The sequence below is a fragment of the Ceratotherium simum genome, chromosome 4 (assembly GCF_057802395.1).
Source record: "Ceratotherium simum simum isolate JZ-2026a chromosome 4, ASM5780239v1, whole genome shotgun sequence".
Classification (NCBI taxonomy): Eukaryota; Metazoa; Chordata; class Mammalia; order Perissodactyla; family Rhinocerotidae; genus Ceratotherium; species Ceratotherium simum.
Window position 1 is genome coordinate 82,977,379 of NC_141903.1, and position 14,823 is coordinate 82,992,201.

A 14,823-nucleotide genomic window follows, 5' to 3' on the forward strand; every position below is an offset into this window, starting at 1 on the left:
TACCAACTAACAGATTGAAGTAACTATGCCAGTTTATACTCCCACCATCAGCAGAGGAATACTTGACCAATACTTGATATTATCTTACATTTTTCTTTTGCCATTCTGTTGGCTGTAAATTGCTATTCTTTTATTTATTGGCATTTATTAATTAATAGTGAAAGTTTAGCTGTGGGTATTTCCTTTTGTCTGAATTGCCTTCTAATATCCTTTGCTCCATTTTCTATTGGTTTCTCCATCTCTTTGGTGTGTATGTGTGTATGTGTGTGTGTGTTTGTAAAAACCCTTCGTGTATTTAAGATGAGTAGTTCTCAACTGAACATGTGGTTCACGTATCCCTTGTGGAAGCAGGGGGTCCCAAAGTAGGTTCATAGGTCAACGCTATTTCCACAATCATTCTAAGACTTTCTTTGCCATTTTTGCTGTATTAACATTTACACTGATGCCACAAAACAGTGGTAAGTAAAACTGTTGGTGCCTTAGGACAAATCAAGAGAGTGGCACCGAACTGTACTAGTAGTCATTGTATCCATCTCCATCATGCACTTGTTGAAGCAAAAAATACAAGAATATCCAGCTCGCTTAAGGATGTCCTTGAAGAAGCTATAATGATCATTAATTTTATTAAATGCCAATCCTTGCTATGTCTTTAATATTCTGCATGATGAAATGGAAATTACGTATAAAGCACTTCTGCTAAGTACTGAATTTTGACAATTATCTCAAGGAAGAGCACTTGGGAGGCTGTGTGAGTTGCAAGCTGACCTACCACTCCTTTGCTGAACATCATGTTTGCTTTGAAGAACAACTGACACATCATGACTATTCATCCCTGGATACTTGCCGGATATTTTCTTGAAAATGAACAAAGTAATACTGCTACATAAAACAGCTGGCAGTATTTGTTGTGATAAAATTAGAAATTTTGAGTGAAAATTAGAATTTTGGAAAAAATGTAACTGCCCAAGTTAGCTTGATAGCTTCCAATACTGATAAAGCTGTTTCTGGTGAAACTGGTGGTGATATTAATGAAGGTGACTTTTTGACATTATATAACAAAGTGTGTCATCATTTAAGGAATCTGCATAGCTCGGTGAGCCTATATTCTCCAAATGACCAGTGCATGATGTTACAAAACATATGTAGAAGATCCATTCAAAGTGCAAGATAAACGAATGGATTTTAACATAACGAACGTTAAAAGTTCACTGGTAGATTTCAGATTGCATGCTGCAACTGAAATTTAAGAAACTATTGCTTGTCAAGTTTTGATGTGGCAGCAAAGAAGAATATGCACACTTATCTGGAAAGCTTATTAAAATACTCCTTCCTTTTCCAATGACACGTCTGTATGAAGCTGGATTTTCTTCATATACTTCAGCCAAACAATATTTTGCAGTAGATTGAATGTAGAAGCAAATATGAGAACTTACTTGTCTTCTCTTAAGCCAGATATTAAAGAGATTTGCAAAAATGTAAAATAACCTCTTCTTAGTAAATTTTTGGTTTTGGACAATAGAATTATTTTTATAAAAATATGATGGTTATGTTAAAATGTAATTGGTTTATTATTGTATTTTTAAATGAATTAACAAATGTTTCTAAAATTTGTCAGTTTTAATTTCTAATACAGTAAGCACTGATGTACATACATAACCCACAATGCCGCATGTGAGTGTATGGCTCTTGGGGCCTTCAATAATTTTTAAAAGTAAAGAAGTCTTGAGACCTAAAAGTTTGAGAACTGGTGTACTAAGTAAGCCGCTGTCAGTCTTTGACATTACAAATGTCTTCTGTCAGGCTGTCACCTTTCTAATAACCTTACCTGTGATGTACTCGGTTGAATGGAAACCTTTAATTTTTTTTTGGAGCCAATTCCATTTTTCCCTTCACATTTTGTACTTTTCTGGTCTTAAAAGAACAGCTTCTTCAACTCTGAGGTCACAAAAATATGTTTCTGCGTTTTCTTCTATTAGATGAATAGTGTTACTTTTCACATTTGGTCTTTAGTACATTCCAATCCAACTTCATTTTTCTCTATATAGAGAATCAGCTTTCCCAGCACCATTTACTAAATAATCTGTCCTTTCCCCACTGACAGGCAATGCTGCCCCAAGTGTAAACATATATTCTGGCCTCCCCCTGGATACCCCTTCCAATTCCACATGGATATTTATCTGTCTCTGTGCTAGTATCATATTATTTTTAATTAAAATGATCTTGTAATGTCTTAATATATGGCAAATTTCCCCTATTTCTTACATCTTTTCCAAGATTCCTTTAGCTATTTATTAATAAAAGTTTATTTTTCAATGTATAATTTAAAATAAAAAATATAGATTTTTTTAGAATAAATTTATGGCACAGAATAGTGTCCTTCTGGAATTTGATGAAAACTGCACAGAATTTAAAAACAAAATTGAGGGAACAAACTTATCATGTAGTCTCATCCATTAAAATTTATACTGATCTTCTATTGTCTTTTAGTTAAAAAATACTCTCCATAAGGTCATATTAATTATTAGGTTAATTTCTAGTTTTATTATAATTACTTTTGCTATTATAAATAACATATTATCAATCATATTTTTTGTTTTAATTGTATTTATATTTTGAATAGGTAAGACATCCACATATTTCAAGTTTTGAAAGACACAAAAGAGTATACAGTCCATCCTCCATATCCGCTGGTTCTGTATCAGTGGATATGGAGAGCTGACTAGGGGACTTGAGCGTCCGTGGATTTTGGTATCCTCCGGGGCCCTGGAACCGTCCCTCTCAGATACAGAAGAACACCTGTACTCTCAAAATTCTTCCTACTTCTCTCCCCAAGCTATCTGTTCAACTCCTGTTAAAGAAACCACTGTTAACCAGTTTTTTTATTTTGCTTTCAGTGGCATTATAATCATGTACAAGAAAATATGTACATGTATTATTTGCCCTTTACAGTAGTATAAACAGGAGTGTGCAATACATACTGTTCTGGTGCTGAAGTCTCAATGCTGTTTTCACATAATTTCCAGATAATTGTAGGTATTCTTCTTTGATACCACACCAAAACTTCACAAGCAGTAATTTCTTAAATCTTATGCTAAGATCTCTCTCTCCCTCTCTCACCCTCTCCTCCCTCCCTCCCTCCCTCCTTCATTCTTGTCCTTGTGTTTTACAACTGAGTAGTATTCCATTTTCTAGACTTTTCCATAATGAAATGACTTAGACCTCTATTGATAGACATCTTCAATTGTTTGCAATTGTGTTCTACTGTGTACAGCACTGCAGGGAACCACTTTCTACCTACATCAGTTGCCTATGTGTGGTTATGCTTGTAGGCTACATTCCTAGAATGAAATTGCTGAGTTGAAGAAAATGTGCATTTGTCATTTTATTTCACATCACTAAATTGTCCTTCATCAAAGACTGTGTCACTTATACTCCTACCAGGAGTATACAAGATTGCCTATTTCTTTACACTTTTGCTAATATGTAATCAGTTTTTTTACTTTTTGCTAATATGAAGGTAAATTGTAGTATCTTGAGGTAGATTTAATTTGTATGATGAGGAAAACTGAGTATCTTTTCATATGTTTAAGGGCCATATGTATTTCCTTTGATGTCAACTAACAAAATCCTTTGCTCATTTTTTTTTTTCTATTGGGTTATTTGGGTTTTACCTATTAATATGTAAAGTTTTCTAATTTTTTTGATTAATCAATTCTTTTCTATGATATAATTTGGAAAATATTAATCTCAGTTTGTCATTTGCATTTTGATTTCATTATGCTCTTTATCTTAAAGAAATTTTTAGTTTAATGTAATAACGTTTTTAAAACTAGTGCCATGATTAGATAATCATTTTCATTTCTGAGTTTATTTTTAATTCTATATGTTCCTCTTTTCTTTTTGTGGTTTCTTTTTGCCTTTTCATTTAAGTGTTTAATTTACCTGGAATTTACTCTGGGATAAGATGACAGATATTGATCTAAATTTATTTATTTGATATGTCTACCAATTTTCCCAATCCAGTTATTGAATATTCTATCTTTTCTCCACTGATTTAAATATCACTTATTTCATATCCAAAATTTCCTTACATAGTGGGATCTATTTATTGATTTTCTATTCTGTTTTATTGATCTCTCTGCCTTTACATGTGCCCAGTGTCACACTGTTTTAATTATTTATATTACATTTTCAATTGATAAGTGCTGAAATAGATTAATTATATGTTGTTCTTATATTAAGCAAACTTACAGAACTTTTTTTTTTTTTTTTTGTGAGGAGGTCAGCCCTGTGCTAACATCTGCCAATCCTCCTCTTTTTTTTTTTTTTTTTTTGCTGAGGAAGACGGCCCTGGGCTAACATCTGTGCCCATCTTCCTCCACTTTATATGGGACGCCGCCACAGCATGGCTTGCCAAGCAGTGCGTTGGTGCGCGCCCGGGATCCGAACCAGCGAACCCTGGGCCGCCACAGCGGAGCGCGCGCACTTAACCGCTTGCGCCACCGGCCCGGCCCCTTGCAGAACTTTTTAACTGGTTTTTATTATTTATTGCTTCTCTTAATTTTTCAAAGTAAATTGTTACATCATCTGACAATATGGGCAATTGTTTCCGATCCCATTGCCTTCTGGAAAAGGTCTGTAACCTGTCTTGCTGCTCACTAGTTTATTCTTCAGCTGTGTCTCTTTGCTTGAAATCGCCCCACTGGGAAATTTATTTAGCTTAATTTTAAACTTTATTTAACATTAATTATATTTTTCATTCTCAACATTTCCAACTGGTTCTTATTTATATATTTGTTCCTGTCTTATGTTTCAAAAACCTCTTTGTCTTTTGGGGGACTTTTTTTTTTTTTTTAATTTTCAAGTCTTAACCTGTCAGTTCTATTAGATTAGTCTTTCCTAGTATCAGTTGTGTTTCATTTTTCTTCTTTTGATTACGGTGCTTGCATTCCTCAGAGAGTTTGTTGTTAATATCTTGGCTAGTGATGCCCCTGGAGGGAGAGGTGAGACCCATGCCCCAGCTTCAGCTGCTCCAGGTGGATTGAGTTGGTGCAAAGAGGGGACCTCATGACAGAGTTATAAAGTCTATTCAACTCGAATCTCTCTTCTCCTGCAAAAGACCTCATCAGCCCCAGACGCTGCTTTTACCAGGACCTCCGTCGCTCTGTTTTACATCCTTAGTCCACAGATGAGAGATGTAGGGTGCAGAGGGGGAAACACTCAGGCCTGTTAGTGACTGCAGGCTCCCCATTCCAACCTGGCCCACGTTTCACCACTGCCTCCCACTGGCAGTGGGCTGGAACTGGGTAAATCAGGAAGGAACCAGACAGGCAAAATGGGAATGACAAATGGCACATCTAGAAAGCTCTTCCCAAGCCTGTCTCCCATCATCAGCCCTTGGAGTTCCCCTCCACACATCCCAGACACACACTTCCACTGGGATCTCGAAAGCTCCTGTGACACTAAGGGTTTCCGTGGTTTTTTGTGTTAGAGTTTGATAAACTCAGTGCCTGCTCAGCAACTTTCTGATCTGGAGCATCTCCAGGGCTGCATTCGGGGGAGAGGGCCAGTGGCCCATGCTAGTTGCTGTCTTGTCAGGAACTCATTAATTTTCCCTTTTCTCTCATGTTTAAGATAATAGTTAGATTTACACACACACACATATTAGCCCTAAATGTCTTACCAGTACATAGCTTTGGAAGTTGTTTTCAAATTTAATTTTGTATAGTTATTATAATTATCAGCTCTTATAACTACAGTGCATCTCTACAAATCCAAATTCCCTAACATTAGATGGTTAAGGGTAGAAAAAAGGAACGCTCCTTTTCATTAAAAACAACAACAATAGAAACCAAAAATCAACCCAAAAACAAATGCTCTAAGAGCTTTCTAGAGGGCAAGTGTTATCAAATTTTTACATGCATTATGTTGTATAATCTTCACATGTAATCAGTCTATTAAAATCCCTTTTACAAGGGAGGGAATTAGACTTCAGAAAGCTTAGATAAATTGTCCAAGATTATATCGGTGGGAAATGACAAGAGCCAGGGTTGAACCGGTCAGTCCTTCTCTGCCTTCTGCCTGGCCTTTGCACGGGTTCTAGGCATTCCAGATACAGATTATGTTTCTTAATATTTATATTCATGCAGGGGACACAGTTCACTCAAAAGACTTTAGAATACACTTTTGTCTTTTAAGGCTGTACAGTGTACCTACCATCCAATGGAACAATAATTTCTCTGAAACCAGATAAATAAATGAAAATATTTTATTGCATATCCAAATATCCATCAAGCTCAGGGAGTAATTTTGGAATTTCCGATGCAATCCCCAGTAGACCTTTAACATAGTGTCTGGAGTGGTTCAAACAGGCAGAATAAACAGAATTAAAGGCAGATCACCTGTTAGCCAATGTTGTTTTACAAAGAGATCATAAATAATGTTAGAACGGGATGAAAGAGGGTTACTTGCAGCAAGTTTTGTGGTGGAGATGTTTTTAAAATCACGCTGTAGCCTTCTTCCAAGACTTAGTTTATTTCTCACAGCAATATAGATTCCTGGTATTAACTTTGAGTATGACCAAGATGGTGAAATCTTAGCTGTTTTATATTGAATTCCTTATTATCCAAGCTTAATAATGCTAGATACATGAGAACTCAGAAATCGAAAACCTAGTAACTGTTAATAATCCCAGAACCTGTATTCTATAAATCACCTTTTGGTTTTTATTTTTTATTTAATGAAAACAGCACTGATCTTTAATTACAAATACTTACTAAAAGTAGACACAGCCCAAGCTGGGTGTTGCTTTACTATCTGGAGTTCCAGCTTCTGAAGATATATATTCTGAACTTGTAAATATTAGAACATAGAGGAATCTTAAAACATCATTTGTAATGATTTAGAGAAAAACATACTCAAATTTTTATTTTTTGATTGTTATACTTCTACAATTTAAACTTTAGAAAATTAGTCTACAGCTCCTCAGCCAAAACTCTAGCAGAGATCTTTTGGCCTTTACAAGAGGTGTAAACAAGATAATTGAAACAAGATAAAAGATAATTGAAAAGGAATGTTCAGCAATATCGAGTGTGGAATTTGGTTTCCAAAAGGGGAGGAAACATGATTCAAAGTGTTTGCTGTTTATGTTGTATGTATTAGAAAGGTTTATACTATGAGGAGTTTCAGATTAAATAAAGAAAAAGAATGCCGTACATAAGACACTGGAAGAATATTGCTCTCCCATAGCAATGTACTAATTTACCTAACGTACTGAAATAAGGGATTTTTCAGATGTTACCCATTGCAAATCCCACAGTTAAAATTCCAAAATCAGTCTTTAAAGAACTAATTGAGATAAATATTAAGAGTAATACATAAAATGTATCTTCATGGGGGATGTTTGAGCCTCTAAACAAGAATGGGACATAAAATGAATTCATGACGGTAATTTTGATGTTTGAATATTGAAATGAGAAAAGCAAACTTGGATATCTGAGTCAACTCACTCGACATTGTAGGAGAGAAAAGGGACCAGAGACACAGAATTTAAAAACAAAACTGTTGTTTACAGGGTCTGCAGTGCAAGAGTGAAACAGGGGCATGCTCACCAGTCAGAGGCTGGGGACTAGCCACCCTAGTTCTTTTTTTTTTTTTGTGAGGAAGATCAGCCCTGAGCTAACATCCATGCCAATCCTCCTCTTTTTGCTGAGGAAGACCGGCCCTGAGCTAACATCTATTGCCAATCCTCCTCCTTTTTTTCCCTTTTTTTCCCCAAAGCCCCAGTAGATAGTTGTATGTTGTAGTTGCACATCCTTCTAGTTGCTGTACGTGGGACGCGGCCTCAGCATGACCGGAGAAGCAGTGTGTCAGTGCGCGCCTGGGATCCGAACCCGGGTTGCCAGCAGCAGAGTGTGTGCACTTAACTGCTAAGCCACGGGGCCAGCCTCCACCCCAGTTCTTTAACTCACCAAAAGTCCAGGTTTTCTTTACACATGTGTAAAACCGAGAATTACCTCACGAGCACCAGTTGGGGAGGAACTTCATGACATTCAGAGGGGGAAGATGAGACTTTGGGAAACTTAGAATGAAGAGGAAGGGGGACTTTACCATGTTGGTAAACTTCCAAAAGCCTAAAAGGGCTCTGACTCCATGCAGGATTCAGGATTGCCCATGACACATTAACACGTTTAAAATCTATAAATCCAGGGAAATAAAATACTGTAGGCCTTTTAATAAGTCACGGTGTTTGTCTGGCATGGGAAAACTTTAAGGATTGCTTTCTTGGTTTGGATTTTTAACTCTCTAACTATAAGAGATGAATATATATATATGAAACTCATTATAGAAGAGCTGGTTTCTTCATGCATCTCCTCCACCATTTCAAATGTTAACTCTCAGAGTCTCAGTGTAGAGTAAAAAACCCTAATCACTTACATGATTCTGAAGATTTTCTGGTTTTCTCTGGAAAATGGTCTCTGAATCATTAACTTAATATTACAGTATGAGACATTTAAATTTTCCTGATTTGTAATTGGTGGAGAGGGGACTTTATAGCAATTTGTCAGGAACATTGAAATAATACCTTTCTATTGAGTTTAAGATTTTATAGACATCATAAAGGCATTTTAAAGCAAATGGGACAATTTTTAATGTTTGCTATATATGAAGAAAATGCTTTTCTTGTATCGTAGCATTTAATTATTATATGTTGTGTCAAAAGGAGCTCCCTATTTAAATATGAGAATAATATTAAAATTTTTATTAGATAACTATTACTTCTGCAGCAAAATATTGTAGGGTGATTTGGAATGAGGAGAAAATATGGGGAAAATACCAGTTAGAAAGTCTCCATATGCTGAAATGAAGAGAAAAGCAACTATTTGGTGAAAAATCCTATGTTACCCATAGCAGAGACTACAGTATAAAGATCCAGAAACTGAAGATATTTCTGTTTGTTTTTGTTTTTTGTCATCATTGTTGCCTTTACCTTTTCTTACTCTTTCTAGTATTGCAAGACCTCAGGGAGATTTTCATTTTAAATGGAAATTTGTTGATGCCTAAAGCAATTGAAACCCGCTAACAGTTATGTTGACATTGGAGTTTAATAGTAATGTCACTGAGGTTATTTTGGCAAGATAATAGTCCCATTTTTCAGTTTACTAAGTCACACCTCCATAACATAACCAACCAAATGTTTTCTATTCTTATATTTTGGGCACATTGCCGTTTTCAAATTTTGTTCACAAGTACTGCTTTACTTAAAAAAGTATTCCATTAGAGGAAGATTTTGAAGCTAATCTTAATATATATTTAATATTCATCTGAAAAAATTACAAAAAATCACTAGCTTTTTATATTATTTTAAATCTATACTAATAAATAAAAATGTTCCATTCCCAAAGTTCATATTGTCTATCTTTCATCTGGAAACAAGAGATTACAGTTGATTATGCCTTGTCTCCTCAGATAAATTTACAAAGAAAAATGAGAGTCACTGGCGTGATTACCCAAGGAGCCAAGAGGATTGGAAGCCCAGAGTATATAAAATCCTACAAAATTGCCTATAGTAATGACGGAAAGACCTGGGCAATGTACAAAGTGAAAGGCACCAACGAAGACATGGTGAGACTGACAGCACACTTAATTTAAAAGTAAAATCCCATTAATAATCATTGATTACCAGATGACTAATGAGTCTTCAGCAGAAGCTTTATGTTGTTGAATATAGATTTATGATTTTTTTTTAACTGGACTATTTGGGCAAAGGGAGTAGGGAGTTTTTCCAAGTTATAAATGTACAATGATCACCATTTAAGGCTTCCTCATATTTTAATTGGTGGTCCCATAAACACTTCATCACAAGGTTAGTGTAGTCCTGTGTATGACAATGAAGTTTTATTTTAACAATAGTCAGCTTTCGATTTCATTTTATTGCTTTCACAGTGTAGCTCTCTCCTTAATCCAATACCTAGGGATCAAGACTGTTATTTTTACAGGAAAAATTAATATTTTTAAAGAAAAGCACCAAATGGTAGAAAAGATGCATATCTTTTTATACTTCATACTAGAAGAAAATTTTGTTATTTAACAAAATAAAATATTTTAGAGGACATGGATATGATATTCAGTGTCTCCTTTGCTTTTTCATATGATATTCCCAGTTTTTTATTAATTTCCCCCCAAATTTTTAATTTTAAAAATATCAGGCTGCAGCTCATCCCATTTAAAACCAAGTCATTAGACTAGACTCTAATAAATTTTATTAAAGATTTTTAAAATTACCTTCTGAAATGAATGTCAATAAAGTTTTCTGATTACCAGGTTATGTAAGAGGTAAAATAAGAATGAGATGTAAAGAAATTAAAAATAACACATTTTAGCACTTAAGTTTTGGAAAGAAACAGTTTTTCACTGGAGATAGATATAAAAAATTATGGGTCTCTTATCCAATGATGTGGGACTGACTGATAAGGAATAATCTTGAATCAGACCCTGAAGCCTCGTAAGTCTGATCACAGCATTAGAGATCCTGAGTGATCAGGAGGCACTAGTGAAGACTGGTTCCTTGGGGGAAAAAAACCAAACACTGTGAATACTAAGTAGCAAAATGGACAGACCCAGATTAAGTTCAAAGGTTTAAGGTGCCCATTTCTCAAAGAAAGAGAGAAGCGAAGCACTCCCCTAGCTCTGAAGGATTGGCCTTAAAATTGACAAGACCATCATAGTAGAGTATAGGTTATACCATAGGCCACAGTGGTTTATAGCTTTAATTAGGATTTTATCTATAGGTTTTCTATTCCCTGCTGATGGCAAGGCACTTCCTAAATGTTCCAGACCCCCAAATAATTTAATCCAATCTTTGAAAGATTATGTTGGGTAGGATATAGGGTTAATATATGAAAATAGGTAAAGAAGCTATTGCAATTAATTATCTTAAACTCTGTATGATCTCTTCCCTCAGGTGTTCCATGGAAATGTTGATAACAACACACCCTATGCCAACTCTTTCACACCACCCATAAAAGCTCAGTATATAAGACTCTATCCCCAAGTTTGTCGAAGACACTGCACCTTGAGAATGGAGCTTCTTGGATGTGAACTATCGGGTGAGTCTCATATTATCTATCTCTGTATTTTCTTTAAAGAAAAAAAAATCATGTTCGTATGTAGTCTGCTACTAACTTGCAATTTTTTAACACCCATAGATACTCATTTCTGCTACAAAATGTCTAGGGCATTGTTCAGTGAGAAACTGTGTGTGTGTGTGTGTGTGTGTGTGTGTGTGTGTGTAGGATAAACTCTAAAACATGCTACAGAATAGAATTAATGTAGAAGGAGCAATGTATTTCTTTGGTCAAAGAAAGTACAACACATGCTCACTAGAAACTTTTGTCAAATTTAAACGTGTCGCGATATTTTTGGTAGTAACTATGATTTATGTTTTGTGACAAAAATTCCATAAAAACTCGAATCTGCCTGACCTCATAAATTGCAGTTCCATTTAGGCTATAGGGTATAGAAAAGTAAGAACTTGGTTTTGGTTTTTGGGTTTTCTTAGGTTTTATGAAACATGTAAATTTATCAGTCCTCCCAAGGAGACAATATTTCATTCAATACCAAGATTGCTACTATAAATTCATTCTTGGATCATTCTTATCTAGCAACTTGCTGATTGTACAAACAGTGGTTATCCAGCTCAAAGATAATCTGTCAAAGGACTCAGAGTTAAATAATTCTTGTCTTCCAGGAGCATCAGTACTAGATATAAAGATGAAGACTTAATGTGTGGATCTCACAGTGGTCTGGTTTCAATATAGCTAGATTCTGAACTAACCAAAAAATCTTGTCTAGGCATTTCACAGTGTTATATTTTTGATGGTTCTTCTTATATTTCTAGCATCAACATTTACAGACTACCATTGCCTCTCTAGCCTGAAGTTATTTTGTTCAAACAATTATGTTTTGAAGAAAACTAAAAATTCATGTGTGCCCTACTTTTTAACATAAGCTCCAAGTATAAAAGATTTTTATCAAACTTACAATAATACCGTTTAGTTAAAAACAGGAGGACACATCCCTGCAAAGGGACAACTGAGAACTTTTTATTCTTTCAAGAGGTTGTATATAGGTTAAAATGCATACTTGATATCTGTTTCCCGTCTTAGGTTTATTTATGATGCCGAGAAAAGGAATGATTTTTAAGCAAATACTAGTTACTATTAAAGAACAACCAAACTTTAAATGAACCCATTACATTTAAAGGAATTGGAGACATTTGGCCACACACATGAATCTATTTTAAGAATCACGTTTTCATGCTATATATGAGTATATTTTATGAAGCAACCAACATACAATTTTAGTAGCATTAATTATCCTAACAGGGATGTTTTCCTTATTTTGGTAATTCAAACAGGCTTATTGACTACCAGTAAATCTCAGCAGAATTATTGCTGTACGATGTTTATATTGCATGTCACTATATCACCACAGGCCAGTGTCATCCCTAAGTCATTCATCACAAAGCAATCAAGAGGAAGCCACAATATGATGAGGTTTGCTGCAAGCCCCGTGGTTTTTAGTTGCTTAACATCACCTTCCTCAGGTTTTCAGTCTTTTGATTCATGAGGGTCAGTCTCTCGTACAGTTACACTCCTAGGGTGTGACTATATTTTACTTTCAAGTTTGACAAGAGGTTACACCTGACACTTTACAGATTTTATGTTCTCGAAAAGGAGCTGTATCTCATCTCCCAACCCAACAAATTGATTTTGAACTTGCATGCAGAGAATACTGTCTCTCAATGGATGCTTTTAAAAGCTAAGGCACTTCACTAGAGAAATAAACAATTTCGTTGTTAATACTTCATTTTATTCAGGGGCTGTCCACACTGGTAAAAGAGTTAATTAATTTATAAGTATGAGATCGTATGGATGAGAAGGGAAATTTGTGGGGTGAGGCAAATGCAGAGGTTAGCTGTAACACTTGGAAATAAACAGTAATATAATGTGCCAAACTATTTCCCACAATCCAGTGCAACACTGTAAAGCCCAAGGCTGCCTTATTGTAGTCAATAAACTGTTATAGAATCTCACAGCCTGCCTAGAAGATCAGCAGTTAATCTTTTCCCAGACAGTTTAAAAGAAAAACCCCTAAATTCTCTGAAAGAGATATGATTTAAGATGTTTAGAATGACATGGATCATGACCATATTTAGTGGAGGAATAGTCATTCATTCATTCTTTGAACAAATTATACAGCACTTCCTCTGGGCTAAGTACTAGACAACCGAGTGAGTATGGAATGAATTCTATGACTAAGTAGAAATGGTCAAAGTAAAGACATTCCATTTCTATTCAATATTTCTGTACTATGTTACATCACAAAAGGGGAAAAACAACTACTTTTCCTTTTCCCTTGCATCTCTTCCGCAAGCCAAGGGAAATTTTACAAAGACTCCTGTAGCAGGGCGGCGTGGTGGGTGGTGGTTGTAGTAATAGAAGAACAAGTCAGAAATCTATAATGCAGACAACACATGTTACCTTAGAACTGCCTGGAGAAAAATGGTATGCCCTTAAGACTGTAGAACTTTCTAGAAACTTGGAGATTTGTCATGAAATTTTTCTTCTTCAGAATTTACATTTAAGATTTAGAGCTATTTTTATCATAGGACGTAGGGTATAGGTCTCCTACCCCAAAACCCAACAAGACTTGTGCTAACACACACAATTGGCTAACCCTCCATGTCAGTTTTTGTCATGTTTGCATAGGATAGGCATTTCTTAGAAGATGGAGATGAAGGCAGACATGGGGGAGCCTCAAGAAGGGAGAAGTAATGTAGATGGACTAGGACAGAAGGCAATTAATTATAGTTTCTATTATTATCACTATTTTACAGATAAGAAAACTGAGGCACAAAGTGGCTAAATAATGGGTACAAGGCCACACAGTAAGTGGGGGACCAGTAGAGTGTGAGGAGATGGCATTGATTGACTAAGTCTCCTCTTTTATCTTGGCTTTCTTGATGATTTAACTTACCTTGTGTGTTCTTTGGCCAAAATGTAACAGTTTTACATATGGAAAACTCAACCACTGGCTAATATGATAATAGAATTATGCCTCCTATTACAAGCTTTGTGAATGGAATTTTGTCACAGTTGCAACTCAAGATTGGAAAATTGTGTATATGTACACACGTGCACACAGTCTTTCAATGACAGACAAACCCAAATTTTACACTATGTGAAACCTGGAAAAATATGTGGCCGATTTGAGAATCTTCCAAAAATATCCAATACTAGAGGCTATTGAGTATGATCAAAATATAAAAATTTATAAAAAAAAGCTTGTCCAGTAATGGTTTTTGCTAGAATTATCTTATTTTCTTCTGTTATCTGTTAGTTTAAATTCTGCATTTGCACAATGCCTGGAACATGGTATACATCGAATAAATATTAGCTTCCTACCTTCCAGAAGAAGCCTAGTTGATGCTATAAGAATCAGGGATAAAGATTGACAGACGTTTCTCGGAAAAGAAAATGCTGTCCAGTTTTGAATATACCATTGGAGCAGTTTGTGAAAATTACTTTGTACTGAGAAAATTTACATTCGCAGTATTATGGAAGCAAATAAAAGAAAAACAAATATACTTTGTGAGAAAATGCTCCATTTTTAAAGACACAATGAAACTGTTGAAAACCGGAGAACAGTCATGAGGCGATCAGTAATGAGACAGGAGAGAGCATTTCAGCATTGTTTTCATTTTGCAAAATCATCTGTCACTGAAAAGTAGTTTGAATTGTCTGTCTTGTTTTCAATTTT

At 35.3% G+C, this 14,823-nt stretch overlaps 1 protein-coding gene across 2 annotated transcripts in view; it reads left to right on the plus strand.

Moving 5' to 3' along the window:
- EDIL3 (EGF like and discoidin domains 3) overlaps window positions 1-14,823 on the plus strand; it is a 374,627-nt gene that overhangs the window by 269,193 nt on the left and 90,611 nt on the right. For both annotated transcript variants that reach the window (XM_087430080.1, XM_004420388.3), the window contains 2 exons: window positions 9,469-9,624; window positions 10,964-11,108. In XM_087430080.1, the coding sequence (XP_087286206.1) occupies window positions 9,469-9,624; window positions 10,964-11,108 (301 nt within the window). The remainder of the gene's footprint in view (window positions 1-9,468; window positions 9,625-10,963; window positions 11,109-14,823) is intronic.